At 42.3% G+C, this 23,275-nt stretch overlaps 1 protein-coding gene across 6 annotated transcripts in view; it reads right to left on the reverse strand.

Annotated features, from left to right (window-relative positions):
- Positions 1-23,275, reverse strand: part of syt7a (synaptotagmin VIIa) — a 98,626-nt gene that overhangs the window by 12,723 nt on the left and 62,628 nt on the right. For 2 of the 6 annotated variants that reach the window (XR_004552307.2, XM_071203531.1), the window contains exons 1-6: positions 17,052-17,770; positions 13,173-13,304; positions 4,160-4,253; positions 1,473-1,740; positions 427-596; positions 31-145 (exon numbers count right to left, since the gene is read on the reverse strand). Coding sequence is in view for 5 of the 6 variants with exons in the window: in XM_071203531.1 (XP_071059632.1) it covers positions 31-145; positions 427-596; positions 1,473-1,740; positions 4,160-4,253; positions 13,173-13,304; positions 17,052-17,680 (1,408 nt within the window). In the remaining variant the exon portion in view is untranslated. Of the gene's footprint in view, positions 1-30; positions 146-426; positions 597-1,472; positions 1,741-4,159; positions 4,254-13,172; positions 13,305-17,051; positions 17,771-19,899; positions 19,991-23,275 lie in introns of those variants that run through there. The other 4 variants (XM_034085118.2, XM_034085115.2, XM_034085117.2 and 1 more) reach the window with 4 other exon arrangements.

Below are 23,275 nucleotides of genomic sequence, written 5' to 3' on the forward strand. Positions count from 1 at the left end.
TGAGAAAGAGAAAAGAGAAAACAAACATACCTGAGGTGCCCCCGATATCCATGGCTTTGAGATTGCGCGCTTTGATGATGTTCACAGTGATGGTGTTGGCAGTGGGATTATAGCAGAGAGACAAAAGCAGGTCTCCCCGTCTCCCCTGAGGAACACAAACAATGAATCACCCAATCAGAATTTCATCAGGGAAAATCAAACTCCAGATTGCTCACTAGCTGTAATCGTACATCACTGCTCTAACCCTTCATGCCAAACACAGATGGTCCAGTGACCAGGTGGGCTTAGCTGAGCCTGTTGCTCAACCTGACATCTCAAACTGAGAGCAGTCGACAAATGACATCACACTTTAAATTAAAACTGCAATGAATGAAAACACTGGAGTCTTCATCATTTGGGCCTGATGGCCATCCCTCCCTCTCTTACGCTGCCATCACTGCAGGGCTTCAGCTCCTTCCAGAAGGTCTTTATCTGGCCCAGCTCCACCTTGTTGAGGGGGATTGACACCTCTCCGATGGGGTCATTCCTGCTGAAGCGGTCATGGTCCATCACCTGGAGGTACAGAATTCGCTCTCTCACTTTCTCGTAAGGGAAGCCTAAAACAGAGAAAGAAACGGGGAGAGCTAAGTTGCAGAGAGTGAAATAAATATTCTTGACAGTACAGAGAGGGTAATCTGCACTGTGCTAACGGGGAGGAATTTGGCAAAGGCCAAAGTGGATTTTGAAAACTGCAAGACCAGCCAAAAGACTGAGAGGGATCATTATACTCGAGTAACAAGAAATATTTCATTCATGTTTCAAGAGCACTGGCTTCTGTTCTCATTGTGGAGCCTTTTGAACATCATTCTGGCTATTTTACCATTGGGCATTGTCATCCAGGCAGGATGGTTCAAATGAAACAACTTCAGATCATACAGATACTTGTGTGTCTGCTTTTTTCCTCTGCAGTTGCTATGCTCAAAAATATTGCTTTTTTTTAAATAAATGAAAGGAAAATAAAATAAAAAAAAATCACACCTTGTTTGTGAATTCTCACACATCTCCCACAGTGCTCCTTGTGGGTTCAGAAATGACTCTTTGTTCATTCAAATGTAATGAAACAATTAAACAAACGTAAGGTTGTCAGTGAGTTCAGAATGGAGTTCCGCAACACTTTGTAATATAAACAATATAATGAGTTTTATTCATGCGAGTCTATCCTAAAGGACAGGATCAATAACACACTCATATTTTTTCATTAATTACAGATGCTATACAGCCAGAGGTTAGCTACATTAAAACTGTATGCAGGGGGAAACAGCTAGTTGGCCCACAAATGTTTACACATTCATCTTTTAACAGATTAAAGAACATTAATCAGAGCGCATTGACTGATGTTTAGCAAGTTGTAAAAATGTTAATAGGACATTTGAAAAAAACAACAACAATTGCAGCATTTCTTCTATAAGTAACTGAATGGAAACAACACAGACCCTCAAACAAGAAGGTTTCGTTCCAGTTCGGGTTGAGGTTCTTCCTTTTGACCTTGGTCTCCAGCTTGTGCTTTTTGTCGGGCAGCAGGTAGATTTTGACGAAGGGATCGGAGGTGCCGGAGAAGTCCTTTGCGGGGAGCTCCTGGCCCCGGAGAACTTTGACGGTGAGGGTCGTGTTTTGGAAACTGTAGCCTATGCTGAACTGGATCCGGCCCAGCTTCTCACTGATGGGCCCTTCACCATCATCATCCTCTGAACCTGGAGACAGCTGCGGGGCCACAAATGTAGGCAAAAAAATATCAAACACATGCAGTAGCAACAGCAGCCACTCACAGGAGAAGTTCAGACCAAGGGCACACACCTCCTCCCACACAGACGCTGTGAGGGGAGGAGATGTTAGAGCATCATTTCTATCACAGCATACTCAAGCAGCTGCTCTAAGGCAGAGATTGGTCTGACATTAAGAAGACTGAGAGGGTTTAATTTCCTTTCTAATGTTCTTAAGATGCAGGAGGTGCTCAGATTGTAGATAGGCGAGCTTTAGACCACCGATTCTCCCGTACAGCCACTCTGACTGCTTTATCACTGCTGTGCACTAAAAGGCCACTATCTGATAGACAGCAGCGGACAGAGAGGGGAAAGAGAGAGCGAGAGACAAACAGAAAGAGAGAGAGAGAGCGTTTAACGAGCGGCACAGAGTGAACGAAAGCACAGCTCAAGGTTGGTGGTCTGCACTCGCAGCTGTAGGCTTTGTGGTCACCTCTTTTCTATCCCTGCCACCTCCTTCTGTCTCTCCTCTTCTTTCTATGCAACAATAGCATTGATTAGAAAGAAGCGTTGGAGGACTTTGAGGGAGATAATACAATCAGTAGCTCACTTTGTGCAAGTTCCTCCATTGATACTTTGGAAGATATCATCTTGGTGGTCTGGTTTGCATGTCACCTCAATCGGAGCATCAACTGAAATAGTTGTTCTCAGGGTTTTAGGTCAGAGCTTTAATTTCAAAGAGGAAAAGACTCAGTCACTCAGCTTCTGACAATATGGGTTTTAGAAGTGACAGGCAGCGCAAGTGTGAAATATTCCAAGTCTAATTTATCAAACAGTGTGAGTCACCTTGGATGGCTTGTCTCACTTGATTGCCGCTGTAAGAACTGCCTGTGTTTCTTTTCTGTTCCATTATGGCTCTCTTATTATCACATGCAGCTTTAAATCAACCTGCATGGCTCTAGCATGGAGGATGACTTGTAGTAGGCTACCAAAAATATGCGAATAGTTGCAAAAATCACACACATGAGTTTACTAAATGTAACTTTAAAACTTCGGGCATCAGTACGTTTCCTCCACTCTTATGGTTTCTGGTTCGGGAGAGAAACTCCCTATGGAGGGAACTTTGGGATTTTATCCCTTTCCGACCATTTAATTGCACACAAAAAAACGATATCACACACTACAGGAAAGGGAACATGTCTAAAAGGGCCTCTTTAAAGCTGTTTTCTGCATTGATTGACAAACACAATTATTACAAATAGGATGTACAGTCGTTTTTATGGAAATGAAACTTGCCTTACAATTTGCCTTTTTCACTTTAATATGTTTAAACTTTTTTTTTTTTAATAGAAAACTGCTGGAGTGCTCTTTTAAGGTTTTCTTTCACAAATTAGTCTGGCAAATTTCAACTGTCAACACATCGTATGAAAGGCGAATAACTACAAATTGATCCTTCTTACAGTTGTGTTTGTGGCTAAATAAGTCATATATAGTAAGCGATTTCAGGGTGGATAGCATCCTACTTGTAAGACAAATGACCAAAAGTGATGTCCCCTGTTATCCATCTCCAACCCCCTCCATCCCAAACAGTGAGAGTGCAGGGGCAGAGGGGATGTTTATTTAAATGTGTCCAGTCGGCCTGAAACATTGATCATTTATCTGACTAATGTCTGTGCAGCTCAGAATCTATTGCCCTGATCATGTCTCTGAAATATCAGTAGCATAACTGTGCTCTGTATTGACATGGCGCTGCTTGTGGTGCTTTAGTAGCAGTAGACAGATTTGTAATTACAATCAGGGAATTACAAAACGCCTACTGCTCATATTGCTTATTCCTCTGTGCTATACTGTAATCTGAAATCTATTAAATCACGTAAATGAGGGTGGCACGATCCTCCAATAGATCATTGGGCAGCTGTTTTAGTAAAAACCTTCTTGCAAAGGGAACATTACAGTGTAGAAGTTACATACAGTTTTTAGCTTGTCCGCTATTTTATGCTTTTATGCCATCTGTCTGAATATAGTTATGTTCACCCCGTTAAAAAGCTCTGCATTACGACGGTCTCTTTAACCCCAGTTTGCCAACAAGTACTGTTCTCCAGCTGTTGGTGGATATACCCAGATGGGGGGAAATATATTATAATAAGCCTGCATGTGACATGGTAAGGGGAGCCAAATCTGAATTGTTGAATCCCATATTTTTTTATCTAGGCAGCCCACAAAGAACTGGCTGGGCCTATTTGACAGTTTGTGGGTTTGGCGAGCAGTCCAGATAGAAAAATACAAAAAAAAGGGTTTTCACAATAGGTACCATTTGAAGGCTTAGATATTCAGTACATGTAGGTACCAATGTGTATAGCTTGGTGTAACAGATAGAAGCAGAACATATGTCATGTATAGGTGTGGTGGGAGGGTCTTACCATCACCATGTCTCCCGTGAGTGAGTTGGCCAGGTCAGTCACGGACTGGCCGTCGGGGGGTCGGCCCTTGGGACTGTTAACTGGCTTGTTGCCCCTGAAAGCAAAAACATTGGTTGATCCAGAGGAAACAAAGCAAGGACATGTGCTGAGAAGCTAACTCGTCTCTGGAAAGAGAGAATGTCTGAGCACACAGGGAGTCCAACCTCTACCTGTTTGGCGCTTGAAAAACGCCTATCTGAAACGACCAATTGAGTCCAAGTTTGCTTTGGATAGATGTCACTTCAAAGTAGATTGTGCTTTCTCTAGCTACCATGAGCGAAGCCAAATAAATCTGCCAAAGATTCCACAGATTAATGGCGGGCACTGTAACCGAGGACATTTGATGCAGTGAATTGTGTTTGATGAAACTTGGAATCTGAGAAGACTGTACATATGTCCAGTGTGGCAAACATCCATATCTCTAACAAAAAAGTTACCTCCGACAAGTAAGCAAACACAGTTTCAGACAGAAAACAAAACCACTTAATTTAATAAATATATTCTCCAATTCCCATAGAGTTTATGATCAACCCATAATTCCCTCTACAGATATTAAGGAGACACACATGTATAAAGACATTTATAGCAACATGACATCACTTTATGTACAAAAGACAGACATGTATAGCAACGCGTAGAGGATCAGATGTTTCACGGGACAGATGAAGTAGTGTTGATGTGTTTATATCTCAGTTATTAAGAATATGCAACAAAACAAAAAATATAAAAAAAACTTAAGAGAAAGCAGAGATCTCCCATGGCAAAGCTGGTACTTAGTAAAAAGTTAATAGATGTTAAGTTTAGTTTCCTCACACGAGGATTGTTGAAAAAATAACGTTAAAGTGGGACAAACAGTGTGGGAGAAAAACCTCAAGGTACATACATCATGAAAACAATCACAAAGTGTAAAGAAAGTAAAAGAGAATAAATATTATGAGATTAAAGAAAGAATGAAAGAAAGGTAGAACAAGAAAGAGCCAAATGCGAAAGTATTGGCCAATGTAATGTGACACATCGGACACACAGCACTCCATAGATGACTGGTCAAGGCACATGGAGGCTGAACATTGAAACACTGTTAGGCAATAGACGGACAGTAAATAGAGAAATACAAGAAGAGACACACAAATATAGAAATGAGAAGACTCAAAGAGGTTGCAGACACACACAACAGTAGACAGAAATCATAAAGACTTTAGATAAGATAGATGCTCAATAAGAAATGTAAGAAATAGAAAAAAGCAAGCGGAAAATTATTAATCTGTATCAGAAGAGATAGAAAGCATTAATAGCATGAACAGTGAGGTTACGGAAACCAAAACCAAACAGAGTGAGATCGTTACAAACACCAGCACATTAGAGAGAAACAGAGCTGCAAGAAAAGATAGGAAATGAAGGAAGGAAAGCCTGGAAACACAAGAAAGGCTTAGTTTGGTCAGTCTGATAAGTATCAAAGAATAAGAGACGAAAATAAAGGGCTATTCACACACACAATACATCTAACAGAGGCAAAGGGGTGGACATGCTAAAGGGAGAAAAGAGCACAGAGAAGACATGATCACCAGTTCAAGAGAGCAAGAAACATACATTTTAATGTGGAGAACTCAAAATAAACACAAGATGAGATATAGTATGATAGAAAGATAAGGATAAACAGTACAAAAATATAATATCATTGAAAACACAGAAACGGACAAATAGTAAGAACATAGGAGATGCACATTTAGAGTGTCACAAAAGAGGGCGTTGATAGAAATAAAGTAATATAGCTACAAATTATAGAAGTTAACTTGACTTCTAACCTTATTTTCCAACCATTAAGCAACACTCTAAAAGTTTGGACTGGGAACACAGAGGCCAAAGCACAAACTGGCATTGGCTACATGTGCATATATATTATATGCAAGTAGTTGTCACTCCGAGAGTGAAAGCAATGCCTTGGACAGGCCGAAAACAAGGAGCGCATAGAAAGTCTGTCCGTCTGGCCAGCAATCTGCCGAGCGTCTCACTGAGAGAATGTACTTTTTTGTTGGGCTGCGAATTGGGATGAGAATTGATGTTGAATGTAATAATGTGTACATTTTTGCTGAAGACAAGGACAGAACTGGGGGGAAATATACTGACAAATAGACAGACAGAAAAAGCAAGCAAGCAAACAAGACAAGCAAACAGACAATCACTGCAACCAGCAAAGGAACCAGAGCGAGACGGGGGGGAAGGAGGGATGTTAACCGTTTCAGGAAGGGAAGGGAATATTCATCAATTGGTGTTAGTTGTATTAGTTGCCAAGGGAGGTAATTACATTTTCAGGGGGCTTGTTAATCCCTTGCACAGACTCTAAACTGCAGGCGAGTTTGAGAGGTGAGGAAGAGGCTGGGTATAACACTAAACCAAGATCTGAGGATCAGCTCGAAAGAGCTCGAAAGCACGGAGAGATACTTTGGGATTGAAGTAAAGCAAGGCACTTCCCTCCTCCTCCACATCCCCACTATCGATGGGGTAGTGAACGTCTTCAATTATTCATTCTCTTTCATGCTTCATTCAGGGGTTCAGTGCATTCTCAGGTGAGATCTAGTGCAGCCCAGGGATGGCCTTCCTACCAGCCCTGCTCCACAGCACCTGAGCGTCCTCCAGGCTGTTTAGACAAAGCGGCTGGAGCTGCAGATTTGTTGCAGAAAATAAAATACTTCCTCCAGATCATACAGAAGATCATGAATTGGATAAACGAGGATTGGTTTCAGAAAAAGCTAAATTAATTGTGGCAGATGGAGATACTACAACTGCTACATTTCAGTGCCAAGGCTTTTTCAGTCCGACTCTGAGGAGGGTTGATATGGAAATTGACGCTCTAAAGCCTGCAGTTGTCTACAGTATCCAGTGGGAGGCAGAGTGGACTCGAGTTCAGATTCTCCATCAGCTAAGGCACAGAAAGTGGGTTGTTGGCATAGCAACGGCTCTAGAAACACAGACCATACATTTGGGGGTTTGGGGTGTGTGTGACGAGAGGTTGTTGGGCATCGGGGAAGGGTGTGTTTGGAGGGGTGCAGCAAACAGGCGAACACACAGAGAACATTAAGGTTTAGGATATATGACAGGTACGGGTGAGAACCTCGCAGACACACACATGGACAGACACATGGAGGCAGGCCGGGCCACTTTGGGTTTCACCGTCCTGTGATACTATCCTTTTTTTTGTTACCTGACCGAGGGCCAGCAGCTCGTAGAGAGGGGGAGGGGGGGAAAGACACTCCACTTCTAGGCTGGAGAGAGACGCGAGAAAGAAAGCCCAACCCAGACCCTCTTTTTTTTTTTTTCACCCCTCTGCAAACATGTCACACCCAAACAAACATGCTCGCCTGGAACCATTAAGTAATGTATTTGCAATGTCTAAGATGCCCACAAGATCTATCATTGTTCAGGGGCCACAGCACACTTCCCAGGATCATACACAGTCAAAACCACAGCAGTGAAGCAGAGCTTACATAATCCACATGAAACGCATGTACATTCACACTGGAGTCATTCCTGCTGCTTCACTTCTCAGCCTACGACCAACAATTCTGCTGCGACATAAATATGGATGCTTTCACTGTTAACTAATTACTTCCTGCACGTTGGAACTGGAAATGAGTCTAAAATAGCATCGCTTACTGAAATCCCACTTCACCCAGCAGCAACAAGGGAGGTGCTAAATGCTGCCTTCTGTGTTTCTGCTCCTTCAAATGGAAATAGAAAAACCACAAGACAATTCAGTGGGTGCCAAACGTTGATCTTTATAAGCGCCGTTATAAGTCTGTTTTAATTTTATTAGAGGTGGTATTTCAGATGCAATGCTTTTGACTTCGGTAGCCGGCAATTGCCCTTTTCACTTTGAAACAGTCCAGCATTGCAAACATGATTACTTTTTAATCCAAAAATGAGCTTAGTGTCTACTCTATCTATACTGTGGCAGTTGAGCCCCGACTCTTTATGGTCTCCCTATAAACACTGCAGTTACGCATTCAAGATGTCTCAGGGCTCAATTAAAACAAATAACCCAATCGCACCAGGGAGTTTCCCAACATGAAATCATCAAAACCTTTTTTTTAAAGTCCATTAAAATAAACAAATCAAAATCAAAGTGTTTTGAATATCAATTAGATCCTCAGATTGCCTGTGATGTGGAGGCTGCTGCTGATGTGCCACCGGTTATGACGCAGGACACGAGCGTCCCGGGTTAATGCTCCTAATAGATCCCCCTACCCAACCACAATCCATCCATCTGTATGTATGAGATGTGTACCAGCATGTAGTGGCTGCTGGCTAGAGTGCTGCCTTCAGCCCCGCATAACGCATGGATGTGCAGAGTACAATAAGTACTCCCTCGTCATACTACTCTCTTGGATGGTAGATGGATCTGCTGCCTGAATATTCCCTCATCCTGCCCCGACATATGGACTGATGGATGTTCGAATGCACTCCGTCTCTTTGTAACTTTTCTTTTCCGCCTTAGTGCCATCTACTTTCCCCTTCTCTAAGCACATAAGCACATGCATCAACATTCCTAGTGTGATGCTTGAATGAGCGGGGGGGGGCCGCGGGTGGCGGGAGCCTCGGGGGCTGTCTTAAGCAGAGCCCCCTGAAGACTCTGCTGATTAGCCGGGCCGCAAAGCCCCTTTCACAGGAGCGGCAGACAAGCAGAGCATAGCATAATCAATTTACATGTTTATGTACAAACAGATTATATCATCTGGAAGCATTGTAACAGTCGTTTTTTTTTTCTATTATCTGAGAAAACAAAGCTTGAAATTAGCACTTTACACTATAACACTGTACATGTGACCTCAGAATGACCTAACACTTCACTATCTTAAAGACATATCAACTCCTCCTACTCAGACTAATGGGGTTCGAGCACAAACACATTCAAGACATTAAATAAACACATTTATATTGATCTATTTAGGTTAAAAGTCACAACCGCCATACGTTATGTTCATCTTTGCCTTTCACGTCAAGCAACGTAATAAGCTCATAAATTATGAAGCAATTAACAGACACTCAGAAAACCTCGCTGAGTGCATCATGTCTGTGAGGCTGTGATATAGATTTATCGATATCTACAAGATGTATACTGGAATAGGAAGAAAACTCCATTGGCTTACACACAATTATGTAACATGCATGGGTGAATAATTGAAAGACCACAGGCAAGTGGATTGAATGTTAATGTAGCACGAAGATATGTCCCGCCTCCTCTGTCCTGAACCTCCATCCTCATTGGACCGTTGGCTGTCTGCTCAGAGAGAGATCTAGATTCAAAGCTCTGGGGGATTGTGGCTTCTCTTTATAGCAACACAGGAGGAGAATCTACAGTATACCGTAGGTTCACTGAATCGCAACAGAATTGTATGAGTGAAGACCAATGAGGCATCACGGAGGCACTCGAACATCCTGATACGCTTTCTAAGACGCACAACCTATGGATGATGCCTGGGATATAAACATCTCAGCATGTGGGCCCCAGGATCAAAGCAACAATCTTTTGTAATCTAACCTCTGCTATTTTATCATGCAACCTTCACTTCCTCAATCTCCCTTTTAAATGTGAAGCATGGTTTGAGAGTCTCAATCACTACCACTGACGCTAAGGTTGAAACTCTAAGTCAGCTCCTGCCTCACTTCATAAACAAAAGACCACGCAGAACACTTTCATCCAGCCAGCGCACACACAAGGTCAGTGAAGGAGCATCATGAGTATCACACACTATAGCACCTTCTCATGGCCAGTGGGGAGAACAGTATGTTTGATTGGCTTGTCTTCAACTATGACCATGCAACAGTGGAGCATTAACACATGGCTGAAGGGCAAAAGAAAGCGCCCCCTGTTGTTATTTGTGCCTGAAGGACTTCTCATACATGATCCTATTAACCAGATTGTTTGGCCAACTGTCGTTAAAGGTGAGGACCAAACTGTTTGAGTGGTGGAGACGTTAAAAGTCCAGCGTTTAAACTCCTACTTAACTTAAAATATAAAAGTATTATCAGCATAATATACATAAAGTATCAAATATCAGTAATCATTCTGCAGAAAACTAAATTATATTTGATAATTTTAGATTGCAATTACTGATGCATCAATATGTAAACATCAATTTACTGTTGAAGTCTGGTGTTTACAATATTTACTGTTAATATGTTTTATAAAATACACAAAGTTCTGAAAAAATGCAATTAAATACAGTTTTTGGGTGAAAAGGTTGGAAATCACTGGTTTAATTTGGAACTATGCATTATATTTGAAGGTAACCCATGTTTATTATGTGAAATCTAAATCTGTTCTGTAACTTGACTTTATCTGTTAAATAAATGTAGTAACTTTCACTAATGTAGGGCATCACAGAGCAGCTCTTTGATATTCACGAGCAGTGGAGAGATGTCCCTTTTAAGTCAGAATTGATGATGCTCACATCAACTATTCACATTAACTTCAGAGGCTTTTTGTTTGACTGAAATAATTAGCAAGGCACATGCTGTGCAGATGATGCATTTGGTTGAATAAATCCATGAGGTATTACATGTGTGATGCACGTATGCAGATGAGTGGCAGGCACATAAAGGACATGTTTGATGTGAATACACAAACTGCGTTGATATGAATATACACAGGGAGAGAGAGAGGGAGACGAATGAAGGCGTAGCTTTGTCTCCGGCTCGAGAGCCCGGTTTGGAATGAGCAATATGCCAAGAGTATGATTGATTAAATCATGCTCAGACATCTGTGAAGTCAGCACTAACACCACAGGGAATGATATACTCCCAGCAAGCTTACACCTTGCATTTTTAATATACTGTGCACTTATGTTTATTTTATATTTAGTATCCAATTAAAGGGTGCCTAAATCATTTATAATACATTTGAATTTGTAATCAATGATGAAACAAGCACAATAATGAGTGGCTCCGGTGGAATTAGTTTACTTCTCAGGAGAATTTACTAAAGGGCCGAGACATTTGAAGCTTTCATTATATGCAAATCTTCTTTTTTTTTTACATCCGAGTTCTTCATTGTTCACAGAGTGTAAGCTGCCAGTCATTCTGTTTTTACTGAAAGAAATTAAATGAACCTCAGGTTAATCTACAAAATGCCACAATGCACTCAATCACCGGGAAATCGAGGCGAGTCCTGCGGGGCCACCGGCTGGACTGAGCGGTTCCCTCCTTCTGTTTAGTCTATTAGTGGATTTCACAAGCCATTGAAGGAGGTTTCCAGGTAAACACCAAGTCGGAAAGACAGATGTAATGTGCACAGCAAATTACACAGAAAATTGTACACCTTTGTGGCTCGGCAGGATTCACACTAATCTTTAGCAATAGAGATAGTTTTGATGTTTTACAAAAGGCGACATTGTTGTTGAAAGAATATTTGAATGCTTGTTTGCAACTCCATGCCGTGTTGACTCAGAAAAGGCCGCAGAAAGCTTCAGGGCAGGAGACAACAATGAGGCAGGCAAACCAAGAGCCAAATATATTTCACAAGTCGTCGTCATAGTGTTACTCTAAAGGCTAACATTTTATCATAAATAAAAGGTGCTTATTAGTTCAGGGCAGACAGTTTTTGTTATGTGGAGCTTCACTGCATCTGTGCAGGCCAGATAAGAAAACAGTTACCATCGGTTTTCTAATAGAGCCCTAGTTTAAAATCATGTGTCAAATTGATGAAACACTTGTGAATGAGGAATAATTGGTGTGTCGAGTTAATCAGAATTTGTTCGCTCTCCCCTGCCATTTTGTTTTAAGGTGTGTCATATTATGTATCTCCAAATTGTCTCCAATTTGTCACAGAATCAAAGTGAGGGTTAAAACGGCCTAATTGGACTGCAGAGGAAATCAAGTGTGTCGCATCTGCCTAAGGCTGGACCAAACGTCAGATTTCACTCTGGCTTTGGTGCTACACACTGATGCAAATAATCAAAAACCACCATCCATTGCCGAAAATTGAACAACACTAGCAAAAGTGCAGTTAAATGTTTTGTTTCACAGGACACGCCCACTGTACTCATGTGTTAGTCTTAAACTGTTCCCACGAAAACATTGTTCCCATTCCTAAAAAGAATGCCTAACTAATTATTTTTGGAGACGCATGCGAGAGTGGTGCATCCTTATAGATGAGTGGAAATATGTTTGGCTTCTAGTGTGTAAGGTGGCTGGCAAGGAAAAGTTTTATTTTTAGCAGCGTGTTTATGTAAGTGACTAAAATGTTCTGGAATAATGAGGAGGCTCTCCGGGCCCCTCGGTGCAGCTACAAAGACGGGACTCTCGGAGCAGCAGAGGGTGATTGTTTGAAGGAAGCTAATGAGCAGGAGGGAAAAAACGAACATAGGAGTAGAAAGGAATTGGATAAAAAAAGCATGAAATACAAAAGAAATATGACAATTACCAATGGGAGGTCTCTGTAAGGCAGGAGTGAAAAGACACACAAATAGAGATGAAATGGTGACGGAGAATGTCATTGCGATGGGGGAGATAATTATCATGGTCAGGAAAAGAAGACCACTGGCATGAGCAAACAATGTTTTATTTGATTCACAGCCTTTTTTCCCTAAAAGCAGAAAAAAGGATTGGAGTAGCATTAAGAATCTCACTGCTGTGATTTATGAGCTCATTACTGCTTTACAGCTTACATCCAAATTGCTTTATCTCTTTTCTCATCTCATCATTACAGGATTTTTTTCGTACATTTGGATTCATAGTCAGCTCTTATTTTTATTTCTGTAACAGAGTGTCGATCTCTGGTGCTATTTTAGTAGCAGGGCCGTGGCACAGAGCACTTAAGTGCTGTGACTCACCGAAAACACTACAAAACAAATCTACTCTCCTTAGATTCTGATATCATCTGCCGTTTTTCCTCGATATCATATCCTTCACATACTTTCATTTGTACACCATCATTCCCGCACACATACAACAGGCACTCTCATAGTTGATCTGGTACCTCTTCTCAGGAGGGGGCTCCTGATTGGCTGGTGGTTGTGCCTGCGCTGTTTCCTGCAGGTCAGGGATATTGGCAAAGTCATCTTGCTCGGCCACACCAATGGCCAAAGCCAGGACCACCAGCTTCCCTTCACTGGCTCCCCATAAACAAATACGATAAAGAGATAGAACGAGAGGCCAGAAAAGATGCGAAGGAGAGGGAAATCGGTCATAAAGAAGGTTTGGTGCAGGGGGGAGAGAAGAAGAGAGATGTTATTTCAGGTTACAGCAAGAACACAAAGCAGAGAGGCGGCAGGTAAATAGACCATAGGAGAATAAACAGAAGGAAAAGTTACAGAGAAACGCTCATAAAGGAAAATCTGCAACACCAGCAGTAAGCATTTTGTCCAGGGAAGGATATTAGTAAGAAACCATAAACTAAAAGGTCAGATTATTAATAACGTAATGGTTTTAATGAAGTGCTTCTGACAACAGGTGCAGGCTGTGTTCACATCGTACACACAACAAATAATTAAAGGGAACTGCTGGTGATTATTTAATGATAGTTAATGGATGTGGTATTCAGCAGCGTGCACGGATGTAAAAGGTATGTATTTACAGACCCACACACCACACTCAGAGTAATGATTCTAGTTATTTAACCTGCCTTCTGCTTTCACCACGCACTCACCTTTCACATCGAACATGCCTGTCGCCTTTCTCCAGAATTAAGATTGAATTAAGCCTCATTAAGAAGATCTGGACTAATTGTTTCTATTTGAGTGACATAGTATCTTGAGGTGCCCTGTGTGTCACCGTTTTCTGGGTCAGTGCTCTCTCACTCTCCGTGTTGCACTCTTCTCATTTCATATTTTCTATTACGCTACACTCGCTCTCCAAATCCCCTTTCCCCCCCTCATCGCTCTCCTCTCCTACTCTTAATTCTCTATCTCCCTCCCTTCCTCCCGTCACCCACACCCACTGTTCTATAGCTTAAGCCTCTCACTGCGTTACAATACCTCGACTAAGAGCATACAGGGCTGCCAAGCTGTGGAAAGATATCACCCCAAACTTCACAATTTCATCTTTCTGACATGACGTCAAAAGCTTTTCTTGCTGCACCACAAAGCCTCGTTTGATAATATCCCTGTTATACTGCTATACTCATACTTTTATGTCTGAATGACAGCCACTTTCAGATGAATTTAAAACCCCTACACGGCACCCGTCACAAATGTTCATTTAGAGATGTTATCAATTTTAGCTTTCTATATGAACTGTTTATCCATTACTTTGAACATATGAATTTAACAACTGATTTGAATTGTATATCCATGATCTTTAGCTAATTATCTGTCTGAAGAACTTTTTATTGAGCGAAGGAAGAGCATAGAAGTTTTTTTGTGTCACTGTTTATTTCTATTCATAGAAAATAATTATAATAATTATATTATATCATTTTGAAAAATGATAAGAAAAAATAAGCAAATTATTTAGAGAAAGGATTATTCAAAATTAAATTAAACTGACAAGGATTAAATGAATGTTTATTTACTTAACAAAAGAGACAAAATCAAAGAATAGGAAGATAACTCAGATAAGGAAGTCTAGGAACATTGATTTAAATCTTATCTTCCTCAGTCTACCTTATCTTCAAGAACTTCTGTAGCTAATTAGCTGAACGCTGTCCTTTTTTTTTACTCATTTTAACTTTTTCATTTATACTATTTTTTATTCTGTTTAACTTCTCTGCTTTATTGCTGACTAGTTTTTACAGCAATAGCAACATGTGGTGTTAATGTGTTACAGCTCACTAAATATTCAGAATGTACCTATAAATTAGATATGGGTTATTTATTAATGGCTATTGGATTGCCCTTCTCCCATCACGTTTTTTAGTATGAGCATTTACACTCAAGCATATTGGTTAAACACTTCTGTAGATGTGTCTAAAGGTAAAGGCGCAGGGGCGAGAGAAGGAATGGACATGAATGACACTAGGTCATTGATTTTTAGCCAAAAAGCTTGAAGACCAATCACCCATGAGATCCATTTGGTCAAATGGCTCCAAAGGCAGGATATCTGTGTCAATCACATCAACACACCCACAGAGCAGTGATTCACCCAGATAAGGAATCAGGCCAACATTGAAATTAACTGGCTTGAACAATGGGTCATGTCTATTACTGGGCCGCTATGCCATCAATCATAAAAGGTGTTGCAGAGAAGCAAATGCATCATAAAGTATGACCTCAATCACACATTTACAATGATGAGAGGCTAGTTTAGTCACGTGTGATGGGCAATATTCTCAATGACCTTGGTGGTGGCATGTGCTACGTTACTAATGCTCAGTTAGCCAGTGACATTAGCCCAGCTGCGTCATACTGAACTGCCCAGAGAAGCATTAACCCAAATAAAAAAAGAACAAATGGTAAAAAGCTACTGTAAAAGGATTCTGTGCAAGGGGACATGAAACACATGTTGTACCTTGGCAGTGTCCTTCCCCACCCTCCCTTATCGGCTCTCCCTCCACTCCTGGCCTGGAGTAGCAATATGTTGTAGGAGTAATGGTGCTGGTGACATAAGATCAATGCTCCAGGGTTAACACAAACCAACACACAGCTGCTTAACCCTGGTTCTTCCGCTGATGCACTATCACACGTGGACGGTGTGATACACACACATGCTTACACACATGTCATCAGGCATACAGCAGACACGACATTAATTTACCATTAGCATAAGTGTTTCGGTGTCACAGGAGAAAAAAGGTGTCGTTTTAGGAGAAATAACTCGTGAAATATGGATTAGGTGTGTCTCCTTTAAGCAGGATATACAACAGTCATTCCAACGGATGACTATGAAATGGGACGTTTAAGAAACCATCTCATGAATATTGTGAGATGGCACCACCAACTCTGTCCTGGAAAGCCAATTGCAGGCTGATGCCATCCAAACATGTTGCTGTTTAGCAGAGCATACAGTGTAAACATTGAACAACATTTCACAGGATAGAAACGGCCCTCAATATCTCACAACCACCTTGTCATTTTGGAATGCTCATGAAAGATGGGTTTTAGATTGCTCAATAAGAAGCTTTGTAATTCATCTCAACTGATCATTACTACAGCTCTGTAGGTTATTATAAACAAATCATGAAAACTATCATTGCTCACGATTTATTTATTCATTCAATAAACGCTTTCAGTCGAGATTTGAAAGGATCATAAAGCATTATATCAAGTAATATAATCCCCCTATGACAACAACATCTAATAAACATAATTTATTATGGTTAATATCCCTGTGTGATCTATGACATCGTCATAAATTAGATCCATCTCTTATACAACTGAGGGCTTAGAGCTACAAAAAAACAACAGCTTATTTAGATTCATAACTCCATCCTTATTAAAATGTATAATAGATTTCTCATCTCATATGCATAACTTCCTCATTCTGCATTCAAATGATTAGCTGCATGGACTACTGTAAATTGCTTTTCTAACTGTATTCAGAATAACTCCTTGAAAGTGTGACAGTGAAAGCAATGACTTCATCTTGAGCACTTGCACACACACAATCTCAAACTATATATAGAGTTTGTATTTTGAGAAAGAGAGAAGTAATATCCTTCCCTGGATATCAGATACAAAAAAAATTGAAAATAAAACACCCAAAAGATAAGAAACAGAACAGAAAGATAAAAGCAGATCGGTTAGGATTAACAGAGCTACATATTTAACTACTTGATTCTCAGATAAGCTTTATAATAACCTTAAACAAACACATAGAATAGCATAGCAAGTACTTTAAGAGACAGATAGACATAGAGGCCTAAGCAGAGGACACCACAAAGACTCCATGAAGACATGAAGTTAGAGCTGAAGAGACTCACAGGAAGGATTTGACGTCCAGGCCACGATTTTTCATCTGGTCCATCGTGTAATCCCAGCTGCCAGGATTGGCTTGTGAGCGCCCTCTTGCTCCACCTCCCCTACAGCGAGAGGCCCCCGCTCCTGATGGGCTGCCCCGAGCACCTCTGGGACCGCCTTTTGTACCTGCACCCCCACCCTCACCACCTCCCTCTCCTCTCCCAGCACCCCCGCCTCCCCCAGGCTGACCAGGTGCTGTGTGTAACTGTCCCAAACTCTGGGATGTTGTGGGGGGGTTGCCGAGGAGAGGGCCCGGCGGGTGGATGAGAGGCTGCTGGAGACTCTGCTGGCGGAGCAGCGTCCGGGGCCGGGTGGGGATGTGCTCCAAAGTGGACGCGTACGATAAGACCGGATCCCCAAAGCTGGGAGGGCAGAGGAGCAGGGAGGAAAGAGAGCGTGAAGAAGGCCACGGCCGGCATAGGATGGGATGATGAGGAGGGAGAGAGGAGTCAGAGGGCACGGAAGAGGAAGAAGAGGATGTAGTAGAGGAGCCGTGGCAACAGGAGGTGAGGTGGTCAGGGGATGAGACGTAGAAGAGAGGGAGAGAATCATCAGATATGAGACATGGTGGCACAGGGCAGAAGGGAGACATGGGAGAAGAGGTCAGGTTGACGTCAGGATAGAAACAGGAAAGTGCATCAAAACAGGAAGTTGGGGGGGAGGAGGAAGCAGGAAGAGTGATGTTGGATGACAAAGGGGGAGGAGACAGCAGGAGGAGGAGAGAGAAAGAGAGCACCGTGAGGCAGCAGCAGTAACAGCAGTAGCAGAAATAGCAGTAGAAGGTGCAGCCCGAGTGATCGCTGTGTGCCGAGTGCTGCTCATGGGCCCGAGTCGGGCAGCAGTGCGCAGTGTGTGAGCGCGCCCTGTGCGTCAGGTGTGTGTGCGCCCTGCGTGTCAGAGCGTGCTGTTTGCGTGAGAGTGTGTTTCGCGTGGGGAGTGGGCGGATGTGCACCGTCCGCACAGGGCCGCGTCGCGCTGTGTGTGTCGAGCGCTTGCAGGTTCCCAGCCTTCTCGTCGAGGGTGTTTTGGTCTGATGAGCGATCCCCATGTCCTCTACTCGTCACTTGACTTGTTCCATCTCTAATAGCCTCTCTTCCTGTCTCCAAGTCTTTTGAATACATGCTGCATCTCTAGAGACATCCCAACAGCCAACCAAGTCCTACAGTACGACTCCCTCCCTCTGTCAGCCTCTCCTTTTCCACTCCTCCCTTCTATTCATGCTGGTTCATTGCCTTTATTACAAATGGTATTGCTTACATGTTGTTTGGATGTCATCACAGTGCACTTACACCAACTTGATTCCCATTTTGTTGGCTCTACAGTATCATGTATCATCTTTTATATAAGTATTTCCAAATATATCCTCCTCTCACATCGCTGTGTAACCCAGACTACCAGAATGAGGTCATGAGAGCCACTCACATCAGTTAGATGCAGTTTACTCTGCTCTGCATTACTTCACCTCAGATCATTTAGGCTTTTAGTGTCCATCATACTTAACCGTCACAACTGAAAGGATAAAAAGGGTAATGGAAGGTTTTGCAAAAAGAAAAACAGTTTGTTGGAGAAAACCATAAGAAGAGTGGCTTTTACACAGCGACAGAATGATGGAGGGAGCGATGGGACCGATAAGAGCAGAGGGTGACGATGGAGGAGAGACAGAAAAATGGGGTGCGAGACACAAACACAAGAGACATAGACACTTATAGCAGCCTGAAAATAGAATCCAATTATAGACAGGGGGCAAAAAGAAAGAAGAGAAGGAGGGAATGAGGAGTGAGGTAGTGATGAGCGTACATGTGTTGTGGAGGAAGAAGTCACAGGCACGAGGTGCTAAAGGAAGGTGCAAAAGCATCACGAAGAACTGCAAATTAACTGTCTCATTCACAACGCGCTGTTTATAGACCCTAACTCATGTCATATGTCATGGCTGTGGGAAAGATGCAGTCAGTAACCAGCATGCGGTTCACATTTCAGTCTTAATTAAAAGAGCGAGTTCGCACGACGTGAGGCATTACTCAAGTCAGTGTGAGAATGAGACTATTTCTGTATCTCGTGTTGGAGAGTACACTTGCAGGCATTGCAGCTCCTCACATAAATAAATCATATTCTCCTGCAGATTCATCCGTGAGGCTCTATTGTGCAGCAGCTTGCCCACTGTGACAGCTGAAGGCTTGAGCCAGTGTGATACCTCTCCGGAAACTATTGTTATCGTCTCATGATGACGAGGGTTCACCTTTCCTCAGGGCTCACACTATGATCTGTGGCCAAAATCTCACCCCCCACTCAGAACTAATCACAGCTGTGGCCGAGGCACAAACCTGTAAGAATATGTCAAATGGAATCATTTAATGGATAAATATACAATTTTTATCCTCCTGATACTAATTCCGTTACCTTGACTTGCGTACTGGGTGATACCAGCGTGTTAAAAACGTATTTTTAGACTTCTTTTTTGGTGTGAGATATTGACAAATTATTGACTTATTTCTTGCTAACATGTCAGCTGTTTCGGTTCTTTCTCATATCTGTCGATGGTTGCAGATTCACAGTTTTGGATCGGACAGGTTGTGTGAATATGGAGTACGTGTTGTCGTTTTTGTGTAGAGTAATTGAGCAGAAAAATAATATGATAATGAGATATCGGTTCATTGCATACACTCGCATACTTGCTGACACATGATCTTGCATTTTAGGCTATATTGGAGGCATTTCCAACAGTGGTGTTGGAACAACTCTCGTAACAATGGGTTTTTATTCTGCTGCACAGTCACTGAAATAGTTGTTCTTTCTCCCCGGGTTTGAACTCACTCGCTGGGTCTCAATCCTCCAGACTGCATGTGGCCCTGGACGGTCTGCCACCTCCCGGCCTTCACTCCCTCTGACACCATGCTCTTCACGCTGTCACTGCGATAAGGACCCCCCCCATCATCCCCATGCCCAGTTGCTGCCCCCTTCTGACCCCCTGACACTGCCCCACTAAGAGAGAGAGACAGGGTGCGGAGGTCCCACAGCAGACAGAAGGTATAGAAGAGGGACAATAACGACAGGCAGAGGAGAAAAAGACCAAAGAGCGTGAGAAAAACAGACACAAATACTCACACAACCATACATAGGAAAATAGATTGAGCAACCACATGGCTAAGGAGGTGAGACCATATGAGATCAGTAGTGTGTGAATGGGCAGGTCTAGTTTTCCAGGCCAACAGAGAGGCAGGAGGATGAAAAGGTCTGTGTGGAGTCCAGTGGGGAGAAAGAGAGGGATTGGGGAGAGGAGAGCAGGGAGGAAGAGGAGGAGGAGATTTACAGGCAGCCTGTGGAGGATGGAAAACCAACAACAAGTCACTCCTTTGGGTCTGGAGGACCAATACTACAGCTGCCAGCATTCACTAGTGGCAACATTGTTCTGACGCCAGTGATTTGGGGCTCATTCTCTCATTCATTTGGGCCTTGAGATGTGCTCGTATACAAGGAAATTGAATAGGAGCAACTTAGAGCAACTCGAGGAAGGCTTGTGCTGAAGTGCCTCACGAGAAAATAACTCATTTTGGAAGTCATCCAAAGGGCCATTTGGTTAAATACAAGTGCATTTGCCACAAAAAACATCAATTACAGTCTATTTTTAGATCCTAATGTCCAATATTTAATTGTTAAAGATCTGCTTGTCATCTGATCACCACTTAGCATCAAACAGGAAGTAGTGAAATACCTACACCACACAGTAGAAAGGATCATAAGGGTAATCTAATCATATCGACCTCGCACAAAGGTTCAGAAATTAATCAGTGTTTGTACTTACAGTAAGAGCACTTGCCAACTCAGATTTCCTTTCAAAACTGGTTTTAGTTTTTGGGTTTAAAATGTAAAATCTACTGAAAGCAGTGATGATCAAAATAAAGCACAGTAGTGCCCTCTGGTGACTTGACTACATTTCATTAAAATGCATGGTGCTCCTGCTCAGGGAGACATCAAATGTGAGACACAGAGGACGATGTCGTCTGGTGTGTAAGCGAGGAGGGGGGGGGGGGGGGGGGGGGGGGGCTACACTTACATCATGTCGCTCTGAAGGTCACCTTTCACATTTAATTCTGACCAACTGACCTGACATGGATAAGTTATCAATCACAACAACAGTATGGATGACACTGCTGAAGCAACGGTCAACACAAGAGACACGGACCTCATCCATCGAGCACAAGGTGAACGGCTTTCTGCTTTAAAAAGATGGGAAGACGTAAATAAATGGGACCATGAATCACTAAGAGTATTTACAGGAATATAGCTTTCAGTTATCAATCCTGCTCCCGTCTGAACTCCTGACAGTAGAAGTGATTTGTAAAAGAAATATAGCCTCACGAAGCTGTCGGATTGATCAACTCAAACATTTGAAAAATGGTTTATGTCCACCTGACATTTTTAAGTTTCTGTCTCTTGCTGATACAAGGTTTTTAAAGAGCTCAATATTGAACAATTATAGTCTTGAATGTCCAGTCCAATAAATCCTTAACATGCAGATTGATGGTTTCCTGTGTGATGAATGAGGCCCGATGTCATTAGAAAGATTGAAAGCTGCTGATCTCGAGAGAATCTTAAGCAGGAAATAATTCCCAGCTGTGTGTTGGCTGTATCGGCATATTATTGGTTGGAGTCGAGAGGTCGTCCCATGTCCTACTTAAAAAATATCTTCATAATGTTTCCTATTTTTAAATGAATTTCCGAAAGTTTGCTGGCTCAAACACTACCGATAAAAACTATTTGTTTTAACACTACTGCAGTGAAGAGTTCATTTTGTACCGCTGCAAAGACAGGACCGGCTGAAAAACAGCTCTATGGACAATAAATGACGTTTTGTTTTTTTAAATGAACGTCTCAAACACACGCACTAGGGTATACAGCAGGTTTCCTGAGATCAGCAACCATCATCTGCAGGCAGAGTTTCCAGACATGAATCCATATATCCACCGCCTTCATAAGCACTGCTGCCTCCCTTCTTCAGGCAATTTAACACATAGTCCTCAACAACTAGGTATATTAAAGATGACCAGTTATGAGACAGTGAATCAGACACACGTCTGGTAGCAGGATGTTTGGGCTTAGAGCCTCCTTGCCCCCTAGGGGGAGATAGGTATGACCTTGCTACTGCTTTATTGGATTCAATTGCCTAGTGAATGAGAAAAGGACTTTTATTGCATCAAGTAAAAACACTGTTACCTTATCTTCTGATAGACACACAGTTCAAGTGCTACAGCGTAAGTGCAGTACACTTACAGTACATCAGATTTTTATGTTGGGATGTATGTAAACCACAGGTGAACACTGGCAACACACTGCAACCTGGTTTAACGGTCAACCCTCCACAACAACAACAACAACAACAACAACCGATCACACACGCAAAAGATGGGGAGATACACAGATTACGAAGAAGGTGGGTTAAAGTATACACCTGTCTTTTAAAAAGGAAAGCTACGAGGGTTGTCCGTCTCCATGGTTACAGCCCCATGGGAGAGAGGTGAGGTTAGAGGTCGTGAGTTAGTGGGACCGGCAGGGCTGTAGGGAGTGGGGGGGCAGCTGAACATGCGCCTCTGTGTTTATTAGGAGGTGACGGGGATGTGAAGAGTAGCGGCAAAAATTAGCCCGGGGAGGTTACAGGGCTGTGCTGCTTTGACGCCGCAGTAATGGCCGAATTGCTGTTGTGGGGATGCTGTAATGTGCGTGTGTGACATTTCCTACACTCACATTTCCCAAGAAGACTATGAGTAATCATTAGTAACCATTTGTGCCCTCTAGTGTTCTGACATCGGGTGGGTTGTTATTATTTCTGTTATTACTATTGTTGATGGAAATCGCATTAAACAACTATTTCAAGTCCAGAAATGTGTGGTTTGTGTATATTGCAACACTGTGACATTTATAGCATGGGCTTTTCTTTTTCAAAACGCCCTTGGCCGAACATCCCCGGTTACTCATGAGGACATTTTCCCTCAAGGAAAATAAAAATAATCAAGATTATGAAACTTGCTTGATTTAATTAGCTGTTAGACATTATAACATCCACATCTAATAGTTCAATTTGATGAGTGGCTTTGTGGTGATGCACAACTTGAAAACAGGGTGTTGGGGGTGGAGAGGAACAGGAAGGACAGGACTAAAGGAGAGGAACTAAGGAAGGACACTTGCCCCTGCC

The sequence above is a fragment of the Pseudochaenichthys georgianus genome, chromosome 6, assembly GCF_902827115.2.
Source record: "Pseudochaenichthys georgianus chromosome 6, fPseGeo1.2, whole genome shotgun sequence".
NCBI lineage: Eukaryota > Metazoa > Chordata > Actinopteri > Perciformes > Channichthyidae > Pseudochaenichthys > Pseudochaenichthys georgianus.